Source organism: Epinephelus lanceolatus, chromosome 1 (genome assembly GCF_041903045.1).
Source record: "Epinephelus lanceolatus isolate andai-2023 chromosome 1, ASM4190304v1, whole genome shotgun sequence".
In the NCBI taxonomy this organism is placed as follows: Eukaryota; Metazoa; Chordata; class Actinopteri; order Perciformes; family Serranidae; genus Epinephelus; species Epinephelus lanceolatus.
Genome location: NC_135734.1, coordinates 28,408,254 through 28,428,471, shown reverse-complemented (window position 1 = coordinate 28,428,471; position 20,218 = coordinate 28,408,254). Strand labels below are relative to the sequence as shown.

At 40.2% G+C, this 20,218-nt stretch overlaps 1 protein-coding gene across 11 annotated transcripts in view; it reads right to left on the bottom strand.

Moving 5' to 3' along the window:
- The window catches only part of LOC117256774 (calcium-dependent secretion activator 1), a 101,046-nt gene extending 86,519 nt beyond the window's left edge, over positions 1-14,527 (bottom strand). For all 11 annotated transcript variants that reach the window (XM_078168959.1, XM_078168925.1, XM_078168951.1 and 8 more), the window contains exon 1: positions 13,978-14,527. In XM_078168959.1, coding sequence (XP_078025085.1) covers positions 13,978-14,310 — 333 coding nt within the window. In that variant the 5' untranslated portion in view covers positions 14,311-14,527. The remainder of the gene's footprint in view (positions 1-13,977) is intronic.
- Between the last annotated feature and the right edge of the window lie 5,691 nt (positions 14,528-20,218).

The following is a 20,218-nucleotide window of genomic DNA, read 5'->3' as shown; positions in this document are numbered from 1 at the left end:
GCCTCATTAACATATTGTTAAATTTAATGAAGCCAAGCTAGCTTGCAGTAAACATCTACTTCTAAAACATGATTATTTATTTTTTACCACTCAAAAACAAACACTAATACATTCAGCAAACATTTAACGTAATTCAGTATTAATTTTAATTAGCAACATTTCCTCACTATGTTAATAGAAAACATAATTCAATATGCATGATGTGTCTCTCAAAAGCCTATTTGCTGTTTCATATTTATTGTATATGCATGTAATTTCTAGTAGACGGGGCTGCTACTACTGTTGTACTTAACTTTTATTTGACAGGAGTATATTATATTGAGGTATGACTAATTTTACTTAAATTAAATTTAATAGATTTTCAAGCATTTTGTTTTGATGGTGTACAGCGTCACCTACCAGGAGGAAGATTTTGGAACGTTCCTTTGGGTGAAATGTTCATAGTAGCTCTGAAACAATGAATCAATTAGTTGTTTACTTGAGCAACAGAAAAAGAATCCTGATTAATTTAGCTGAGTTGCTGCTTTTCTGTGTTCATTTTACACTGAATATCTTTGGGTTTTTGTTCTGTTGGTCGGACACAATTTCACCTTTGGCTCTGAGAACTTTTGATGGGCATTTTCACTGTTCTTGACTCAATGATAAAAATGGGTGTTGGTTACAATTCTGCTACACAGCAGTAAAACATACATTCTGGTGTATTTCTCTCAAAATCAAAAGGAAATATTTTTGTCCTCTTTCACACAGTTGGGTGCAATAAAATGAGAACAGTGTGATGAGCAAGTCCGACCAATAATGGGGCGGCCTTGTACTGTATGAAGGTTAAGGCAGTGCTCTAACATTTAAAAAGTCCAAACAGCTAAAAAGGTCAGGTTTTAAAATAGCTCCATTATTATCTGACTCCTTTTAAACTGAAAAAAAAGGATAATGTCTTTAATAAGATTTTTTAAATCATTTTTATGTATTTCTTTTGCATTTATCTATGAAGCAGTTGTGAAAGAGCTTGAACTGAGAACATATTGCCTATTTAAGAAAGATTACAACTGTGGGAAATATGTACAATATATCTAAAAGACAGAGATTATTCTGCAAACAGAAAGGATGTGGTATTTTACCACTACGTACTGAAAGTGGAGGTTACAGAGGTGGTGATGAGGAATTGTAACTGATGTGAGCTACGTATATAAGGTGGATTTCACTCTATACTGTCCTTTATATCATGATTTATGACAAACATTGTTTAAAAAAGTTCACATTCCTGACTTTGATTGTATTGAGAATGGAGCTTTGTCTTGTACTTGCTGAAATTGTCACTATATTCTGAAAGAAGTACATGAGACAGATCCTCTTCCCACTGCCTCTTTTTCTTACTCTAGCTGTCAATCATGTCAATCACGGCTTGTGAACTGTGGTCAAACTGTCAAACCAGGCAGCGCTGATCAAATATGAATCAAGATTCTGTTATTGCATTGCTTATTTCTTGTCTCAGATGTTTCCAACATGGCGGTCTGCTTTTATTTCACACATTTTCCATCTTATTAAGTGCTGTGCGAGCATAGTGAAAGTTATTTTACATAAAAGTTACCAGCTACAGCTTTAATTAAATCCCTTTTTCATAATGTCTGCATTTTCTGAATACCACCCCAAATCCTGGGATAGGAGAAGTATCAAACAACATATGGATGGCAAACTATTGGTTAATTAACTGGATCAAATACACGGTGTTTGGTAGTAATGGATGTAGATGTAGTTTTTTTTTGGTTGGCTTTGTGTATTGTGTCCTGTGCTCAGGGGGCTGTGTTTGTACAGTATACTGTATTAGCTGTTTTTCCATTGTGGGATGTCTCCTGACCTGAAGCGGTATTTGTGGGTCTGTGTTTATGTTTTTGTCTGGATAATGTTTATGTATTGTGTGGTTAGACGACAGTAGGTTAACATGCCTGAATGCTTGGTTTGCTTTAATGTGCCTGAACGATCCCATGAGGAATGGGTCGTGTAAATGACCAGACGCTAATATAGTAATATTCATTCATTTCTACGTCCTTGTGTGGTAGTGTTTCTCAGTCTGGCTTCAAAGTAAGAAGTGCCTACTGCAGTGCAGCAACACTGTGTTATATTGTCGAGCGCACAAAGCAGAGTGTGTGTTGGTACCTCCGTCTGATGCTGGTGCATTACTATCATCAGGGCTCTAAGACATAAATCCTTTCCTTCCACTCTCCCATCACAAATCACTTACTGTCTTTTTCCCTCTTTTCTCTGTCTAGTAAATCTCTCTCACTCACTCCGCTTTTAAAGGTGATCATCTCAGATATCTATTTCTCTGAGACAATCTGTTGCTCTTGTTTAATGCTCAGTGAAGTCTGCGCAGTGTGTGTTCTTCAACGGCAGGTGGTTCAAAATGTTGTGAAAACAGAGCATACAGATTATGTTAATCAGACTTTTCAAACATGGTCATGGTCAGGGAAGATGAGCAGCAGGCTACAGGGATCTGGTAAAACTGCTTTTTTTTTTTACCTTAAAATTTCTTTTGTTTTGAAACCTGGTTTCAGTCTCAACTGACACTTACTCGAGTGACATCACTTGAGGCAATTTATCAGATTTTGCGCGGTTCCCTCCAGAGCCAAAAAGGGCTTTATGCAACTTTTTTACACATGCAATAGTAGGTCGACTCCCAAGACCTGTAATCAGACTTGAGGACAACGTAAATGAAAGAAATATTGACAACAAAAATGACAGTGAATCTCTTTTAATTGTGCCTGATAAGTAAAGACAAGACAAAATGGTTGGCTCTGTTCAGGCCAACCTAAATTAACCTTGTCTCACTCTGATGTCGTCGAAATCTGGCACTTGGGCAATGACTTGCAGCGTCAGACACCGATGAAGAAGGCCGTCCTTTAACGTTGGCATGATACGCGGCCAGTCATCATTATAGTTGAACGGCGCCCTGGCGGCGTCAGAGCAAAAAAGCGGCGAGTCGTGGCGTAGGCAGACGGGAGGGGTGGTTGATGGGTCCAACAAACACTGACTTTCACCAGGGAGAACGGTGTCCCGTAACATTATAAAGCCAAACCATGTTCTTTTTTCTAAACCCGGTTGTACCGACATAGTGCATTTATTTTGAAAGAGACTGTATGTAAATGTTACATTTCCTGTGAAAAAGGAAGTGTATTTTGAAAGAAGGCAATGCATTTAGCAGGCAGAACTTGACACAGCGTCCCAGAACGTCAAAAACCAACGCAGCTAGGGTACCTTGCATATCGTATCTGGACGTGGAAAGTCCATGACCAGATGTTGAGATGAAAACAGACACTAACACATTCTGCAAATATTTAACGAATTCAGTCTTCATTCTAACTCCATGTAAAGTGAATTAATGTGATGTTTGCCAGATAAGGCATGGCTGCCTTAACGTTGCAGTTTGCACATTTTTATAACTGCTAATTTAATGAATCAGAGTTCTACTGAGGGAAACATGACGCCAACTTTAGCAGAGGACATCAGCAATATCAGTACAGTTAGGAACACTCTCATCATAGATTTAACCATTTATTGCAACAAATGGAAGTACAGTTATGTTTGGCTCTTGAGGTGCTCCCTGGATTAGACAAGCCAAAACAGGGAGCGCAATGCAGTGAGTACCATTTTGACCTTAGAGCCATGTTAGGACTCTGAATTAGACAGGTGGAGGCTGGGGTGATGGAGGTAAAGCTTTGGCGGCAGCAGTGGCAGCGGTGTGTGGCAGGGATCAGTGAGTAAGAAGCCATATTTAAATTAATGTGTGGGAATGGGCTGTGATTGGTATGTGTGTCTGATAAGAAACAATGATCCAATCAGCTGATTACAGCTGGGGCATCTGACTTCCGTGTCTTGCATGAACTAACGCGAAGCTTCATTAATACAAAGTAAAGTAATATAAACACCTTCAGGCATTGTGAAAAAAGTGCAGTGTAACAGATTCTCAGCCTCGATGACTAAACACAAGGTATGCTTACTTCTCATTGGAATTTTTAAAGCCAAATATATGATGTTTGATATCATTATTAGGTGTTAAATATTTGAAATATCCTTCAGCAAAATTCATTACAGTCTCATGAAACTGTCTTAGAAAATTATGACTAAAACATTGATTAGATTTAAAAAATGAAAGCTAATTTCCACTTACTAAACCTTGACTAAAAAATACATTAAAAATGGGACTTTACACCAATTACAATTTCCAGCAAGCGAGAAAAGCTAAACTAAATGTAATAATCTTGTCAAAACACTGATCAGACTTTGATGTCTGATGAGTTCAAATCATTTTGTCTGAATTATTTATGGCCTACTCATTTGATGGGAAGGCTTAACAGTAAAAAGTATAAAGAAAAGTTAATTTACCTGTTGCTTGAGCTTTGTTTTTGCAGTCTTTTATTGTCCATATTGATCTATAATGATTATTATGTTGTCGTTCTACATTGCTGTACAAATGATAAAGTCTCTTCTGTCAATGGCAGTGATCAAAGCCATGCTTTTAAGAAAAAGAAATAAAGGGGTCTGTGAAACAGTGGTGCACTGATGTGAGACCCATAATAACACAGGAAGCAAACACAGAGTGAGTGTCTACCTGATGTACGGCATCATGGCTGCTCCAGGCTGCTGCTTGTGATCTTTACGAGAGTCATCAGACAAAGAGGGAAAGAGAGGTTCAACAGAGGGCCGCAGTAATGATCCTGCGAGCTCTTACCTCCGTCTTCTGTCTTTAATGTGGAAAACCTCCGCTGCCAATCACACTCGCCGTCTCTATCCTCTTTGTCTTACTCTAGCCCTACCCTATTTATTTTCCCTTTGAAGCAATGCGTCATGTGGTTCGACATAACCGCACACATTTGCACAAACACATTCGACCACCAACAGCTGCCTGCCTTCATTTCACTTCCAAGACTCAACAAAAAAAAAAAAAAAAATCTAAAAGTGTGATGATGTACAGCCACACATTGTCTTCATCAAGGAACATTCACAGAAGTTTTCATGTGCGGTGATTATAACTCCCATAACTCATAATTACGACTCAGAATCTAATTACAAGAAAACTATCTCATAATTATGAGGGAAAAAATATCACAATTACAGTGTAACAAAAAAGTGTGTGATTATAACAGTTTGAGAAAACAGGAACATGATCACACTCACTGATTTAATTTTAATTCGCTTTGGTTTAACTGCTTGGTTTGACGCATGTAGAGGTATTGATATGAATGATTAACGCAAATGGCATTATGATTGATTGAAGGAATTGTTCAGGGACAAACACACAAAGCACACACTGATGTGTATGAGGTTGTTCCAGCAGCCCAACAATTTGAGCATCTACTAACTTTTTTAAATTTTAATATTCTAATTGTTGCGGCGGGAATGTCAGCATCCCCCAGAAAGTGAACTTGGACCTGTTTTATTTCAACACAGCTCTGATGAGATGGTCTGTAATGACCAGCAGCATTTTGATGAAGCTGAAACTTAGTTGACTGATCAATTAATTGATTGACAGTAAATTGACTGCAGCTATTTTGACAAATGAATGCTCATTAAAGTTATTTTTTCAAGGGTCTGCTTGCTAAAATGTGAACGGTTTTCTCGGTTTTATATGATGGTTAACTGAATATTTTGGGATTTGGACAGTAGATCTGACAAAACATGCAATTTTAAGACATCACATCAGACACTTTGGTTCAGATTTTATAGACCATAAAATATTCAGCAGATGAATTGCAAGCTAGGTTAGTCACAATCATATATATTATAATAATGGCTGTCAAAACAATGTCTTAATTCAGATGAATTATCAATGAAAAATAACCTGTTGAAAAAAATGTACGCTGATTAATAGCGTTCCATGGTGCCCCTTAACCCGGTGCATCAATGAAGACCACAGCTGCTTTGTCACATGATGGAGGCAGATGAGACAACGCCTCTTGGAACATTTACATTTAAAAAACGCCCAGATGGAACGGTTGATACGGTTATACCATTGGAATTCTTCCAAGCCTGAAATATTACCTCAACGCAAAGTATTTAGCAGCACACCTGGAGGTCCGAGCTAGCCCAGCCTCTGATGCTCGCACTAGCAGCCAGTCTCGTCAAGCCACACTTGACCAGGCGTTCAGACGCGAACTAAGTAAGTCTACCGGTGACCGACTAACTCCCTTGCAAAATAGATTGCAGTGGACTGCAGACGAGTTTCAGTGGTAGAGGACAGGGGGACTATTGTGTCCAAAATCCAGCAGCTTTACCAGGACACATCTGCCAAAATTCATTTTTAAATACTTTCACAGCAAAAATATATGTATGTGATTAATTTAGATACATTTATCACAGACCATGTAACTAATTTGATTTTTTTTCAATTGCTTGACAGCCTTAATAATAATCATATTGAAGGCAATAATAAACGTAATGTAAGTCCTTGTTGCTATAAGAATGGGTCACACATTTAGTTTGTTAAAGATAAAAACAGAGTGTAGACTTAAAGAATCACAGGATGTGGAGAAGAAATGGGGGGTGTGAGGGTCCTCCTCCAGAAAACAATCATGATTTGAGTCCCATTTTCTCCATTTCTACATACATTTAGGGACTAAGGTTACCAAAACAAAATCCAGGGAATATTGAAGTTGGTCGTCAAGCTAAATTCTGCCAGAATTGTGCTAAATATGCTAAAAAATGAAAAAAGAAACGCTACTCCACTGTGGCAAAAGCATCTTTTTCTACCATTTTACAATCTGGAAAAAATAATTAAATAATAGAAAATTGTTAAAATGTAAATGATGCCTTTGAGCAACACCATACGTTAAAGTAATTCCATCATATGCACAACAGTCAATTTCTTTTTATCTTGACAAATTACTCTAGATAATTTTAACAATGTTAGTTTCAATAGAATTCAGACTGTGATGCTCATATTTTACGTTCACCACCTCAGGTGGTAGTAATTTATTCTGCAGAGACTCTGCCCTCTGCCTGTATTTTCTTATTTTCTTCTTAGTTTCTGTGCTCAGGACGTTTATGGGCGTGTACCACCACAGCACTCAGGTGAGGGCAGGACTTGATAAAAAGGTGGCGACCAGATGGCAGCACTGGAAAAACGCAAATATAGTGAGATGAAAAGACAAACGAGAGTTAATCTGGGGTAGGCTTTTGCGTTCACATAAGGGAACTGACAATCTTACATAGTTACCTTTAAAGAAATGTCATTACGTAATCTGTTTTTCCTCCAGTTGTATCACCAGCCAGGGCTGCTGATGTCTAACGTCCATTTTCAACTAACCAGCTTTTGCTTTCCACTAAAGTGCAGTATTGGGAGCAGGGATTATATCTTAAACAGCGATGATGAAAAAAGATTGACAGGTGCCCTGCAGAGAATCTGTATCAACCCATGCATACAGCATGAGGACATATAAACAGCACTTAACCCTACAATCATGTCCTGTATTCATGCGTCCTTTAGAAAACATGGGTCTTTCTGTGTTGTGCCACAAGGATTAAGGTTGAGCAAATACCAACTGTAGATGGTTAACGTTTGTCTACCCAAATTAAAACGTATCTTAGAAAGCAAACGAGATTACATAGGCTAGGACATAGGTCCTATAATTAACAAGTACATACTGTATTCTGAGAGAGAGCAGGAGGAGCAGAGGAACATAGAAGCCAAAACACACACACACACATCTTTGCTTCTTATAAGGATCAGTCCCTCACATGACGCCACCTTGAAGCACTGAATATTGTATATTCAGGTGTAGGGTAACATTTGTGTTTCTGCAGCTATTTTTTGTCAGTACATGATTGCCCTGTGTACAAATATCAAGTCCCCCACCTGGATCCTTCAAATGCACAAAGCAAATAAAAGTCAGTTTGATTCCCGCTGCGACTGCTGCCTTCAAAGTAGTCAAACCTTTCAGAAAAGACATTGTTAGTATTCTAACAGATAAGATCTTAGCCTCCCCTCCTGGTTATATGCAGACAGAAGTGATGTTTAATTTGTGAAGCTGTGATTTGTTACACGCGGCTGCACACAGTCTAGGTGAGGGGGGGTGGTATTTTGCCTGCTGCTTTTCAGCTGTCACCCCTTTAGAATCCACTTTCATATCCCTACCATTGATGAACACCTTTATTCTTCAATAGTGTTGCTAACACACGCTAAAACAGCAGCTCCCTAACTGGGAGAGACTAACATTCTTCGGCAGCAGCTTTCAAATGCTGATTGACATGTTTTATTGTCAGCTCAAAGCTTGACTCTGACACTGACTGCCGAGCGTCTTTTATTGTGAAAGGATGCCTTTTTTTCAGGCAGAACACCATTTAAAGATCTTACATAATAATGCAAATGATTCAATGTCATACTTGAACTCCCCATTTGCTGCTGCTCTCTTTTGTCCACGCAACTGTGTGTGTTTCATGAACATAATGAGCTCGGGAGGTTTCACCTCAGTTTTCTGTATGTCGACATGTTCGTTCGTGTAAAATCTTGCAAAATGTCTTCTGATTTTGTTCAAGGGAGACGGGAGGAATACGGGGCAATTACATAATAGGAAAAGTCTTCACACATCACAGTTTAAAACCACAAAGTGGTCTGAAATGTTAACCTTTAATGAAAATCCTTACTGCACACACACCAGTTAGAGCGTTTTCTTATAAATGTTTTAATGTAACTAATTTTACTCATGTCTCTTCCAATGATGTCACTTTAATCTGCCTCTCTCCCTCAGATACGGCCTCTACTCTCCATCCTTGTATCTTCATGTCATATATTATATCACCATGTTCATCCACTGATGAATGTATAGAGGTCAGGAAAGATTAAATAACCATGTCCTTGTATGATTATCTTTGCAAACAGCTTTTTTTTTAGCGATCATCTCTCTTCCTGGTGTCTAAATTGATGCTCAATAAGCCTCCGCAGCTGCGTGATAACTGCACCATTCACTTTTATTCATATTTAAATTTTACATTCTTATATGCTTCTCTTACCACTGTTTGTCCTAGCAAGACACTGACACTCATCCTTGTCAAGTCACGTCTTATTGGGTCTGTTCCAAATACAGTGAGACATCATTGGGCGCATCAGTTTTTGCATTCACAAGCCGGCGGTTTCAAAATGTAAGAACATGATCTCCCAGTCCATGTAAAACCAATCCACAACGGGACACCCAGAATCCTTTGCCAGGCTCAGCACTAAACACCAAAGTAGCAAACTTCATCCAAGTATCACTGATTTGCATTTCAGTCTACTTCACATTCAGATCACAGAGCCTGCTGCACAATTCACAGCTCCTCTCCCTCGGAGTATCAGCGGGCATACTGTATAGTATTAAAATGCAGAGCCAAGAGGCACTCCATTAAGGACGAGATAAGTTGATTGGGTCAGATTATCTTCTGTGCATCACATTTTCAAATTGAAAAAAAACAACAACCGCTAAACCCTGGAGATTATTTGATTCTGAAATGTACATTTATTGTGATCTAAAAGCATATGGGTTTGGTTTATCTGATTTTGCTCTTAGCAGTTTGACTGCAAATATTTTTTTTGTTTGACTGCATGAGAGCTTCCATATATGATAAAAATGCAAGGGCTTCATTGTAATATCAGGGGGAAACATAATTTGATGCTTTATGGTGGATTTTTCTGCATCAATTTGTGCTTTTTTGCATCAATTTATGGTGTAAATCTCTTTAATTATGTCAAAATAAAAGCCCACTGCTATGAAATAATGTTATTGTAGCATGCTAACTTGCTTTGATTGACAATGCTAACATGCTTTTATTTAACAGGTGTAATGTTCACAATCTTCATCATCTTAGTTTAACGTGTTCCCATGCTAACATTTGCTAATTAGCGCAAAACAAAAAGTAGACCTGAGGCAAATGAGCAGGTATTTGATCTTAAAGCAAGCTGCTGGACAAACTAAACTTTTGACCTGATGCTGATCTTAGATGAAAAGTAAGAGATCACAAAAGTGAATACAGTTCATCCTGAGGGGAACATGAATATGTGGACCAAATTTCATGGCAACCCCTGCAACAGCTGCTGAGACATTTCACTCAAAACCACATATGCCAACAAAGAAGTGGCAACAAAGAAGAAGTCGGAGGATCACCAAAATCATCAGGGTTTATCATCTGGTGACAATGAATGCAGAATTGTGTGCTAATTCACCAACCCTGTCTCGTAGAAATTACGTTTGTATGTTACAAAACTGCTTTCCCAATTATGTTGTTGTGGCAACGTAATCACTGCCTGGGTTATCTTCTGAGACGTTTCCTTCAGGTAACAAAACGTTACATTCATGCACTGCACAGGCATCGCAAGGACCTTGACACCAGTACTTTTGGTTCGTGTTCAGACTTCTGTCTCAGGTTTAGGCAACAAATGCACTTTGGTTAGTTGGAATCACCAGAGGCTCCACGATACGATATTATAACAGTACAGCACGATACAATATTATTGCTATTTAAAATATGTTACAATATGTTTAGTATTGCAAGAAAATATATTGCAATTTATTACCTTTTTTTACTGTAAATTATGTTATATTATGAAAACATTGTCAATATCTGTGTTATCAAATAAGATAAAGTTTTCAGTCTGTTCATCTCACTTAAGCCATTTTATTGCAGTAAAATGTATCTCGTGGACTGAAAAAGCAACTGACGATGAGGCTACCAAAAGTTTAACTTGTATTTGTAATATTAATAATTTATATAATTTTAAAAAATGATACTTGAAAGTGTGTGACGATACAATATTGCCACACAAAAGTACTGCAATATTTTGCTGTATTGATTTTTTCCCCCAACCATAGTTAAGATTATGGAAAGATCATGATTACGATTAAATGTGCTTTAAAAAGTTACTTACAAATGATATTGTAGTCACATTGAGTGGGCACTGTATTGAAAGATTGTCTATTTTGGCGGAAAGCAAATGAAATACATTGTCAGTGAACATTTGCCAATGCATTCAGCACTTACCAGACATATTAAAAACTAACATTTCCTTATTATGTTAATAGATGGTGTAATTCACTTGGCATTATGTTTCCCTTGTTTAAAATTAGTTGTCTATAAACTCGATTTCAAGGAGACAGGGCTGATCCATCTACTAGATGTTGAGATATTCCACTGGATAAGTGAAAACTTTGAATGAAGTCAGTAGGTTTCATCTTCTGGGGACCATGAATGAGAAATTAACCAACCGACAAACAAACCAAACAACCAACAGGCCAACACTGCCATCATAATTAGAAAAATATCGTAAAAATCCTTATTACCGGACACATAAATCACTCATAACAAGCCTGATTTGCCATGTTAGCTTAGTGCCATCATGTCCTTGCCATCTCAATTATCCTTTATGTTCAGCTCCTCTGTGCACACAGTTTAGGCAGCTTATTGCTCTTAAATAAAGGAGGAATTTGCCCTCCAGGTAAATGAAGCCACAGTTCCATGAATTACACCAGTACAATAAATATCTGTCAGTGACCTCAATAATTTACCCACAGCATGTTGAGGAAGGCAAGCATTAGCTTGCCATGTTGAGGAAGGCAAGCAAGCACTGTTAGCCTTGCACGCAAACACACGTGTCACAAACCAAATGTGCACACACACTCGACCAACACTTGGGCAGCAGCAGTAGCAGCCTCCACGCTGCTGCCTGTGAAGACATCTCTCAGAGTGAAAAAAATCTCTCCCTCGCCCCTCAGAGGAAGGAAGCCTGCTCCTGCCCTATTGTGTTACCCCCTTCACAAGGTTACAGCAATGCATTTCAAGGAGCAGCAGTGGAGCTTGCACACTCTGCAGCCCGGCCTGTTTCTCTGTGATAGCCCATCGCTGCTGTTTGTGTGCCAGAGCTTCTAATAACGGATTATCATGGAGCTGCTCCACATGTTTCGCTGAGGCCTTTAAGTCTTTTCATTACAGAAATTGCTTCATCATATTTCTGTGACTAATCTGTTATAGCCAAAAATTGTAATGGGGGCACATATTTGATTGTGTGACTGACACTGTGAGGAATTTCCTTAATGAATTATTGTTGACGGGCGTCTGAGGAGCTCACGTTCAAGGCAGGTTCATAGCAGAGGGGAGTCTACATGAAAAAATATTAGACCAGTGTTAAATAAAGTGTATTTTGCGACTAGTATTTTATTTATAACACAACAGAAATATAATTAAACAACACATATCTGCCAGAAAGTGCTCTGTGCTGTTAAATGTTTCTCTATAATTAATTATCTTCTTCCAGTGTCTTTCAAATCAAACTAATTGAATGTGTTAAAAAAAGACGTTTAATTCTGCACAAGGTGTTTAATGTTTGTGAAGGGATTATTTTTAAGCCAGAGGATGCAAATTTGGAGCAAATCAAAGTCTCAAGGCAGATTGTAGGCAGACAGACACACTTTGATTTGCTGCTCTGACAGCAGGCATCAGATTATTTGTCCGGATATCCACTCACCCACAGCAAAAGGATTGCGGCCGCCTGAGCTACCAGATATGAAAGTGCATTACTAAGCATGCATTAGACTATCAGTAACCTACGCTGAACGGGACTACAAATAAACAAATAGATGGAAACACTGTGGTTTATGCCTCCCACATGCACTTGTGCATGAGTCAGCAGAAAAAAATAATTCAGACCATATGGCTTAAACTGTGTCCAGAAGAAGAGGAATTTTCTGCAGGTTAAACAAAAACAAGAGTCACACGCACAATTTCCATAATACTGTTTACAGTGTTCCCTCCCTGTGAGTGATACGTGATCGGCTGTAGATGAGCTGAGCTGAATGAATCCTCAGCAGCTCCACGCTGAATGCAACTTCAGCCTGGTGAGGAGAGCTGCAAGATACTACTACAGTCTCGCCGAGCCATGTGATGATTAATGCTTCCACAGTATAAAGGCAGCGCCGCACACATGCATCCACACTATAATTGCATTTGTACCTTAATTAATTAAAATTGACATTACAGCCTTGGAGTACAAACAGCAGATGGTTTATTTCTGGTGTGAGAGACAAACACACAAATCAGGGGCAATAAACTGGGACCATTGTCCTGACTGACAATCAATGCAACCTTCCTTTTAGTACAGTAGGTCCTGGTGACTTTGACAGTAAGGACATCATGACCCAAAACTGGCTCCAACATCAATGAAGCCTCACAGCAGCAGCATGAACCAGGATGTGGGCCTTGTCCCTTACTGTACTAATACATATATACATCTAACAAGCTGGACCTCCTGTAGAAATAGTATACAAAATGAAATATATGGACATGGGGAAAAAATCCAATGCAATTAATTTACTGTAACCCGTCGAGAGGAGCCAGGTTCATCTGCAGAGGAGAAAGGCTATTAAGCAACCCTCATCCTCAAGAGGTCTGTGCCTAAAAGTCACCTTGGGAGGCCAAATTGACGGGATAACTGATGGCGCAAACGGGTTGGAATTGGGTATCCGCCAGTGAGGCAGGACTCAGAGCCTCATGCATCTGCATATCTACAGAGAGAAGCAGAGGTGAGATGTAGGCCAACAAGGACAATGACGTTTTAAAACGCCATCCACCATCTCCTGAACGCCCTTTCAATTAATGGGCTCTGGGATTGATCCCACTTAGGAGCTTGTGTATGAAGCAACATGGACTGCACTCAGGCTGCAGCTCTGCAGCACCATGTGTCCTTCTCACTACCCGGAGAAGCTGGGAGCGCGTCTTTATGTGCTCCTGTCATGCTCCGAGGATTTCAATATTTTGCGTCAAAAAACAAACAGTGGTTTCACTGGGACTGTGCTGGATCCGCGCGCTATCGGATAGGCCTAGTGGCCAAGCACCCCCTCCCCCCCCCCCCTCTCTGTGCTCTCTACCTTATGTAGGTCATCAATGACAACATCTGCGATATGAAAGCAGGCATTTCGTCAGCATGTGGTTATTAATTATGCCTTTGCACCGAGGGGCCCTTACCTTCTGCTGTCGCCGTGCCATATCTGTGGGCTGTTTTGCATTGAATGGGTAAGCGACGCATCGCATCACAAAAACATACAGCTGCAGCTTCTTTTTACGGTCTTCCTCCTCTCTCTGCAGCTTCTCCAGGTCCTCCTTCTCCTCGCTGGCGGCAGACGGGCTCGGGCTGGTCGGACGGGCGCTGCTGCGGCTGCTGCTGGGTGCCAGTCCACCCGAGCTCTCGCTGGTCCTACTTGGAGAGATGCGGGATCCGGCCTGAGGTGCCATCGCCTCTTTGCTTTCCTCCTCCACTATCCCATCAGATTCCTCCTCGCTGGACGACGGATCTAACATCTTGCTCTAGAGGTGACGCGTCCCTACAGATATCCTAACCTACTGGATGAGGTTTGTTTTTTTCAGTATCCCCCCCTGATGATGCCGTTGTCTTATCCGTGCCTAGATTTCATGAAGAATATGCCCGGAGTCAAGACAGGGATAGGCCCTGATTGTACTCGCTGAGAGATGTCAGCAGTACGAGTGGTGCTGGAGGAGGTTGAGTCTGCTTCACACTGAGCTTTCTCCGCCTGCGCCGAGCACTCGTCGGTGCTTACGTATTTTCTGTGTTTTATTGGCCAGTCACTGCTGCGGATGTGAGAGGGGGAGGTGAGACGGCAGCGGAGGGGAGGGGCAGGAAGAGTGTAGTGTACAGCTGAGGGTTTGTTTTTTTTTGTGGTGAAAGCGGGCGATGGCCTCTCCCTGCCTGCCAGGCGGGTACGGAGCCGAGGCGCGGGGAGCTGGCCGTGGTCCTGAACGCAGAAGAAGAGGAGCAGAGGAGTGAAGGATGCGCGACTCGCTCTTAAATCTCATCCCAACGCTCTGCAGTGGTACACCTAAGATGGCTGCCACAGGATTTCTCTGACATTGTCACTGAAATGGGGAACATTATTCAGTTTATGGGCAGCGCACGGGATGCAGATGAGTTGGTGTAAAGTGTGGCTCCTGAGCCGCCCCGTGCCGCGTGCTGTGGAAGGGTGGGGTAGCCATGAAAGACTGAACAGCCAGGCTCACAGTCTGTGGGCTTCTGGTCGAGAAATTGATTGTTGCAGCATGTGCTGGTGTCTCTTGCATTACACTGCAGTCACACAAGCTTTTCATCTACTATATACAGATTTGTCATTCATGATGAACAGAAATCTGAAGGTGTTCAGTGTGTTGATCTCAATGACATCCTAAACAAAGCATGTGACTTGGATAAATTATGATATCTTGAATTTAAATACGACAGTGTAGTAAACAGGGGCAGAGCCAAGTGGTGGCTTTTGGGGCTCCAGCCCTGAATGTTTTCTTAATGGCCCCAAATCCATGCAATTCCCTAAAGAAATCTAATGCAATTTAAGAAATGTTCCTCTGTTGGCCTAATATTCAGAACACCGACAACCACATTTACATTAGCCCAGGTTATTATGGCATGGATTTGACCTCCTGAGACCTGAACTTTTGTTTGGTATGCATTTCTAATTCCTCCTAGCTATATGGGATCAGTAGGGCCCAATAAGTGTAAAAAACTAAATGTTGTTAAAGATAATTGAGTCCCAATTGCTAGGTTTTGGTTTTTGTCTGGACCCCAAAGCAGAGACACAATGTATGAAAACAAGAGAGTTTATTGCCGAAGGAAAAAACAAAAATGCAGGCAGTGAAGGCAGGGTGCTGGCTGGCTAGGAGGTTGTCCTCCAGTGTAGAGAGCCAGATCTCTGAAGATGACACGAGGGCTGAGCACATGGAAAACAGGGCAAAAATACAAGTAAGCGCAAAAATACACAAGGCACAAAAAAAAAACACAAGGAAGAAATCACTACAGATGCAACACTGGAAAAGAGTATGGTTGGCATTACCAACACAGACGGAATTATCTCGGAAAGTAGTGGAGTGAAAGCTAGGTATATGTAGGCAGGTTGATGAGCTGAGTGGAAACGGGTGTGCCTCGTCAGCTGCAGTAGAAAGACCCAGCCACACCCCCTGCCACACACAAACTTGGCAGAAACAGAAAGGGAAGGGGGAAGGGAGACAGACAAAATCCATCCAAAAACCAAAACCAAAACAGAATCATCACACCAATGTCCCCAGACGAGACGATAATAAAGTCCCCATGTCTTCAAACGGGACAACAATAAACTCCCAATATCCTCAAATTCTTCCTAATTAACAGTGTCTTAGCTTGTACTGTTGCTGAAATTGGTCACATATGTATGCCATATCAAAGTACAAACATTAGTAATCATAGATAAACAAGTTTCAGTCATAACATGTGATCAGGTTTTGGACTTTGACCATTTTTGTGTCGGGATCGGCTGCAGATTGACTTGGCAGAGATGGCTGCCATCTTGTTTTTACATGGATTAGTGTACTGTGCTCTTACTACCACTAGATGGCACAAAAAGTGTCCATGCACAAGAACAACAGGTCTAAGTTAAGTAGAATGAAATATATGGTCAAGTAAACCCAAAATGTGACGTCCACATATGAGGACACAGGGTCTCAGGAGGTTAAAGGTAGCAGATGTGTCAGCTAAACATTCATTCTTTAAAATTTACTCAAGCATAGTGTACCAAAAATCAACACGTCATCTGACCTTGTCACATATTGATGTTTGGTCATGGACTTTCCACGTCCGGATTCGACATGCAAGGTACCCTGGTTGCATTAGTTGTTAATGTTCTGGGACGCCTGTTACATGCATTGTCTTCTTTCAAAATACACTTCCAATTTTACAGGAAACTTAACCGTTTACATACAGTCTCTTTCAAAATAAACACACTACATTGGTACAATACAGTGAATTCAATTTTCTTTCCTTCAACAACAAAAACACATAGTTACTGGACGCGAACACCGCTTTCCCAAGTTAAAAACAATGTTTGTTGGACCAGTTCACCACCCCTTCCGCCCGCCCTACTCAGACTTTTGCTGCCTTAACTTTCGTTCTTGTCCTGCCGTGTTTCCCCTCTGACGCCACCAGCCACCATTACACTATAATGGTGACCAGCCGCATGTCCAGCCGACGTCACAGGAGGGCTTTTTGCATCAGCGTCTGACACCGCAAGTCACTGTCTGAGCGCTGGATTTTGACAACTGGGTGAGACTGGGTTGCAAAAATAGGCCTCAGAATTTGTAATGCTGTTTACTAGAGATGTTCTTTCTGCCTTTAAAAAAAAAATCATCTGATTGGACTATAGGAAAAAAGGAGATGATGTGGCGCAATGTTCAACTCCAAGTTGAGGGGTTTTTGTCAACTCAAGGAGTTCAGAGCTCTCTGGCAAAAACGCCGGGCGTATAGAGCACAGAAACGTGAGGCACATAGCAACACCAAAACCGTGAGCAAACAGCTCCACTCTCAATAAAAACAACTACAAAAAGCTGTCTCCAGCTGCTAAATACGCTTTCTTTGTGATCGGGGCCTTATGAAACCAAAATAGTCACATCAGACAATGTTTGCCTTTTTTAGGTGGCAAGAATAAAAATGAGTCATCCTCAACATTTGCTGTGTTGTGGTGTATGAATTATGAAAACAGCTGGAGAACAATTAGATAGAAAATAGGATTTAGGCTCCGAAGGATTCAACTGATTTAGATGGCTTGAAAAATAGTTCACGTAGCTGCCGCAAATGGAAGAAAGAAAGTCTCCCCAGGGGAGCATGTCCCCAGACCCCCCTAGGTTTTGGCTGAGCCCTGAATGATTATATCTTCTGGGTCCACCAACGGTGATAACACTTTGTGACAGCAAGTGGAGTTTGCTATCGTCTTTGTAATAACGTGCTCACATGACCTTTTAAGTCCTGTCAACACAATACTACAAGTGCAATACGCATCTTGTGTATCTGTTTGTGAGGACAATAATTTCCAGTCTAATCTTTATTTCATTCTACATCTTGAAACCGTGAAGACATAAAAATAAAAATTAAATATTCTGGATTAGACCAGATTTCGCTTTGACCGTAACAAGACCTAAATGAGCCGATGGTCACGATGGTGTCGTCATATGTGATTATATCATTTCAACTTTCACGTGCTGACATCACGTTGCTATTCTTAAACACGGAGGTGGCAGATTAAAATTGTATTATCCAGCATGACAGAGAAAGGGCAGTGAAAATGAAAGTTGGATTTTGATTTGCTGATTCAAAGACATAGAAGGACAGCAGTGACTGTGGGTCACACAACTACTTTCTGACCCCTAACCAGGGGCCCTGTGTTGACCTAATTAAACTCACTCACTCAAATGTCTGTTGGCCTAGATTAAGAGAGACACTGACACTGACTTTCACTGATGCGGGACACATGATTGAGAAACTAATATTATTATTATTATTATTATTATTAGAGGATAATATAGAGGATTTCAGAAAGCCTTCAGAGAATTACAGTCTGCTAGCAGCATGTCCTGTCTTGATTGTGTGTTTGACAAGAGGAAAACATTTATTAAATGAAGAATATTTGTGCAAATAATTTGTATGCCGTTTCACCTTGAAAACCCAAAGCCCATAATAATGACACATTGTAAACAGAATCCAGACTAAAGCACATACTGGAGGTGATCTGTTTCTGATTATATCTCCCCCTGGTGATGGGATTTTTTTTTTAGGAGTGTGAGCTTGTAGAGCTGGTCTGACCACCTGGCCCTGCTGCTGACTGGATTTATCTGTGTCTCCTTCTATTTTCTGCTTTTTGGTTTATGGCTTGTTGAAATCATCCAATGTCTGCATGTGACTCTTTGTCACAGGTTGCACGTGTCTGTCAACTGGGAGTAGGTCAACCAAAAAGCAATGTTCCCTCCTCATATTTGATTATGTTTTAGAGGTTAAACCACCCAGTAATTCAGAAATAATAAACATAATTTGTGAAACAAAATCTGATCTTTAAATTTCTTTCTTGGTAAACATTTTGTGAGTTCTTGTGTCCCCAAAAGTTAATAATAATAATAATAATAATAACTTTATTTATATAGCACCATTCAAAACAGTGTTTCACAAATTGTATTCAAAAAATAATACATTTAACCACAACCACAGCAACAAACCATACGTTACACCAACATTACAGAAAAGTAAGTTTATAAAAATGGGTTTTCAGTAGTGATTTAAGACACATCAGTGAGGCTGCAAGTCGAATTTCAACAGGGAGACTGTTCCAGAGTTTTGGGGCCCTGACAGCAAAAGCACACTGTCCTTTAGTTGTAAGATCGGAGATTGCGTGCAGCAACATATGGCAGAACAGTTCACAGCTGTATGCTGGTGCTAGACCATGTAGTGCTTTAAAAATAATCAGTACAACCTTGAAATCAACCCTGAAGTTAACAGGAAGCCAACGCGGAGAAGTTAAAATGGGGGTTGTGTGAGCTCTTTTGTGTGAACCAATTAACAGTCTCACTGTGGCGTTTTGTTCAATCTGTGGACGTGAACGTGCTTTATTGTTTAGGCAGGTAAAAAGTGAATTACCATAGTCAATTCCAGAGAAGATAAAGGCTCGAATAAATTTCTCCGAGTCAGAGAAGGAAAGACATGATAGGATTTTTGAGATAATTTGAAGTGAATAAAAGCAGGACTGAATTACATTATTGATATGACTGTTGAAAGTTAAATTAGAATCAAAAATAACAAGATTTCTAGCATTGGATTTAACAGACGGTGCCAAGTTAGGAAATGCATCATTGAATCCTGAGGTGTCAAGTGGCCCAAATAATATTATTTCTGGTTTTTCTTCACTGAGGTAGAGGAAGTTATTAGACATCCAGCACTTGATATCTCTTTGACATGTCAGTCTAGTTGGGGAACCATTGCTCTACTGTCACTTTACCTACCGACCTGCCCGCAGTTATACACATGGATATATTAGTCTCTGACTGGCAGCCTGGTGACACAATCCATTTTGAGATGGAAAAGGAAAGTCCATGAATTCCATTGTGCTGCTTCAGTTTCAGGGTCATGGGGCCAAAATATTCTTTTGGGCCTTATTGATCACTGTAAATTGCCTCCAAGTTCCCATTAAGTCCAGTGCACACAGCAGACTATACAGCCATCTTAATGTCAGCCCAAACACCAATCAGAAGCAAGAATATTTACCCCATGTTCTTATTACATTAATTTAAAGTACTGTAAGAAAACACAACTTAAAGGGATAGTTCACATTTTTAAATTGGGTTTGTATGAGGTACTCACCCATAGTTATTGTATTACCTATAATAGATGGTGGTCAGCATGCCACGAGTT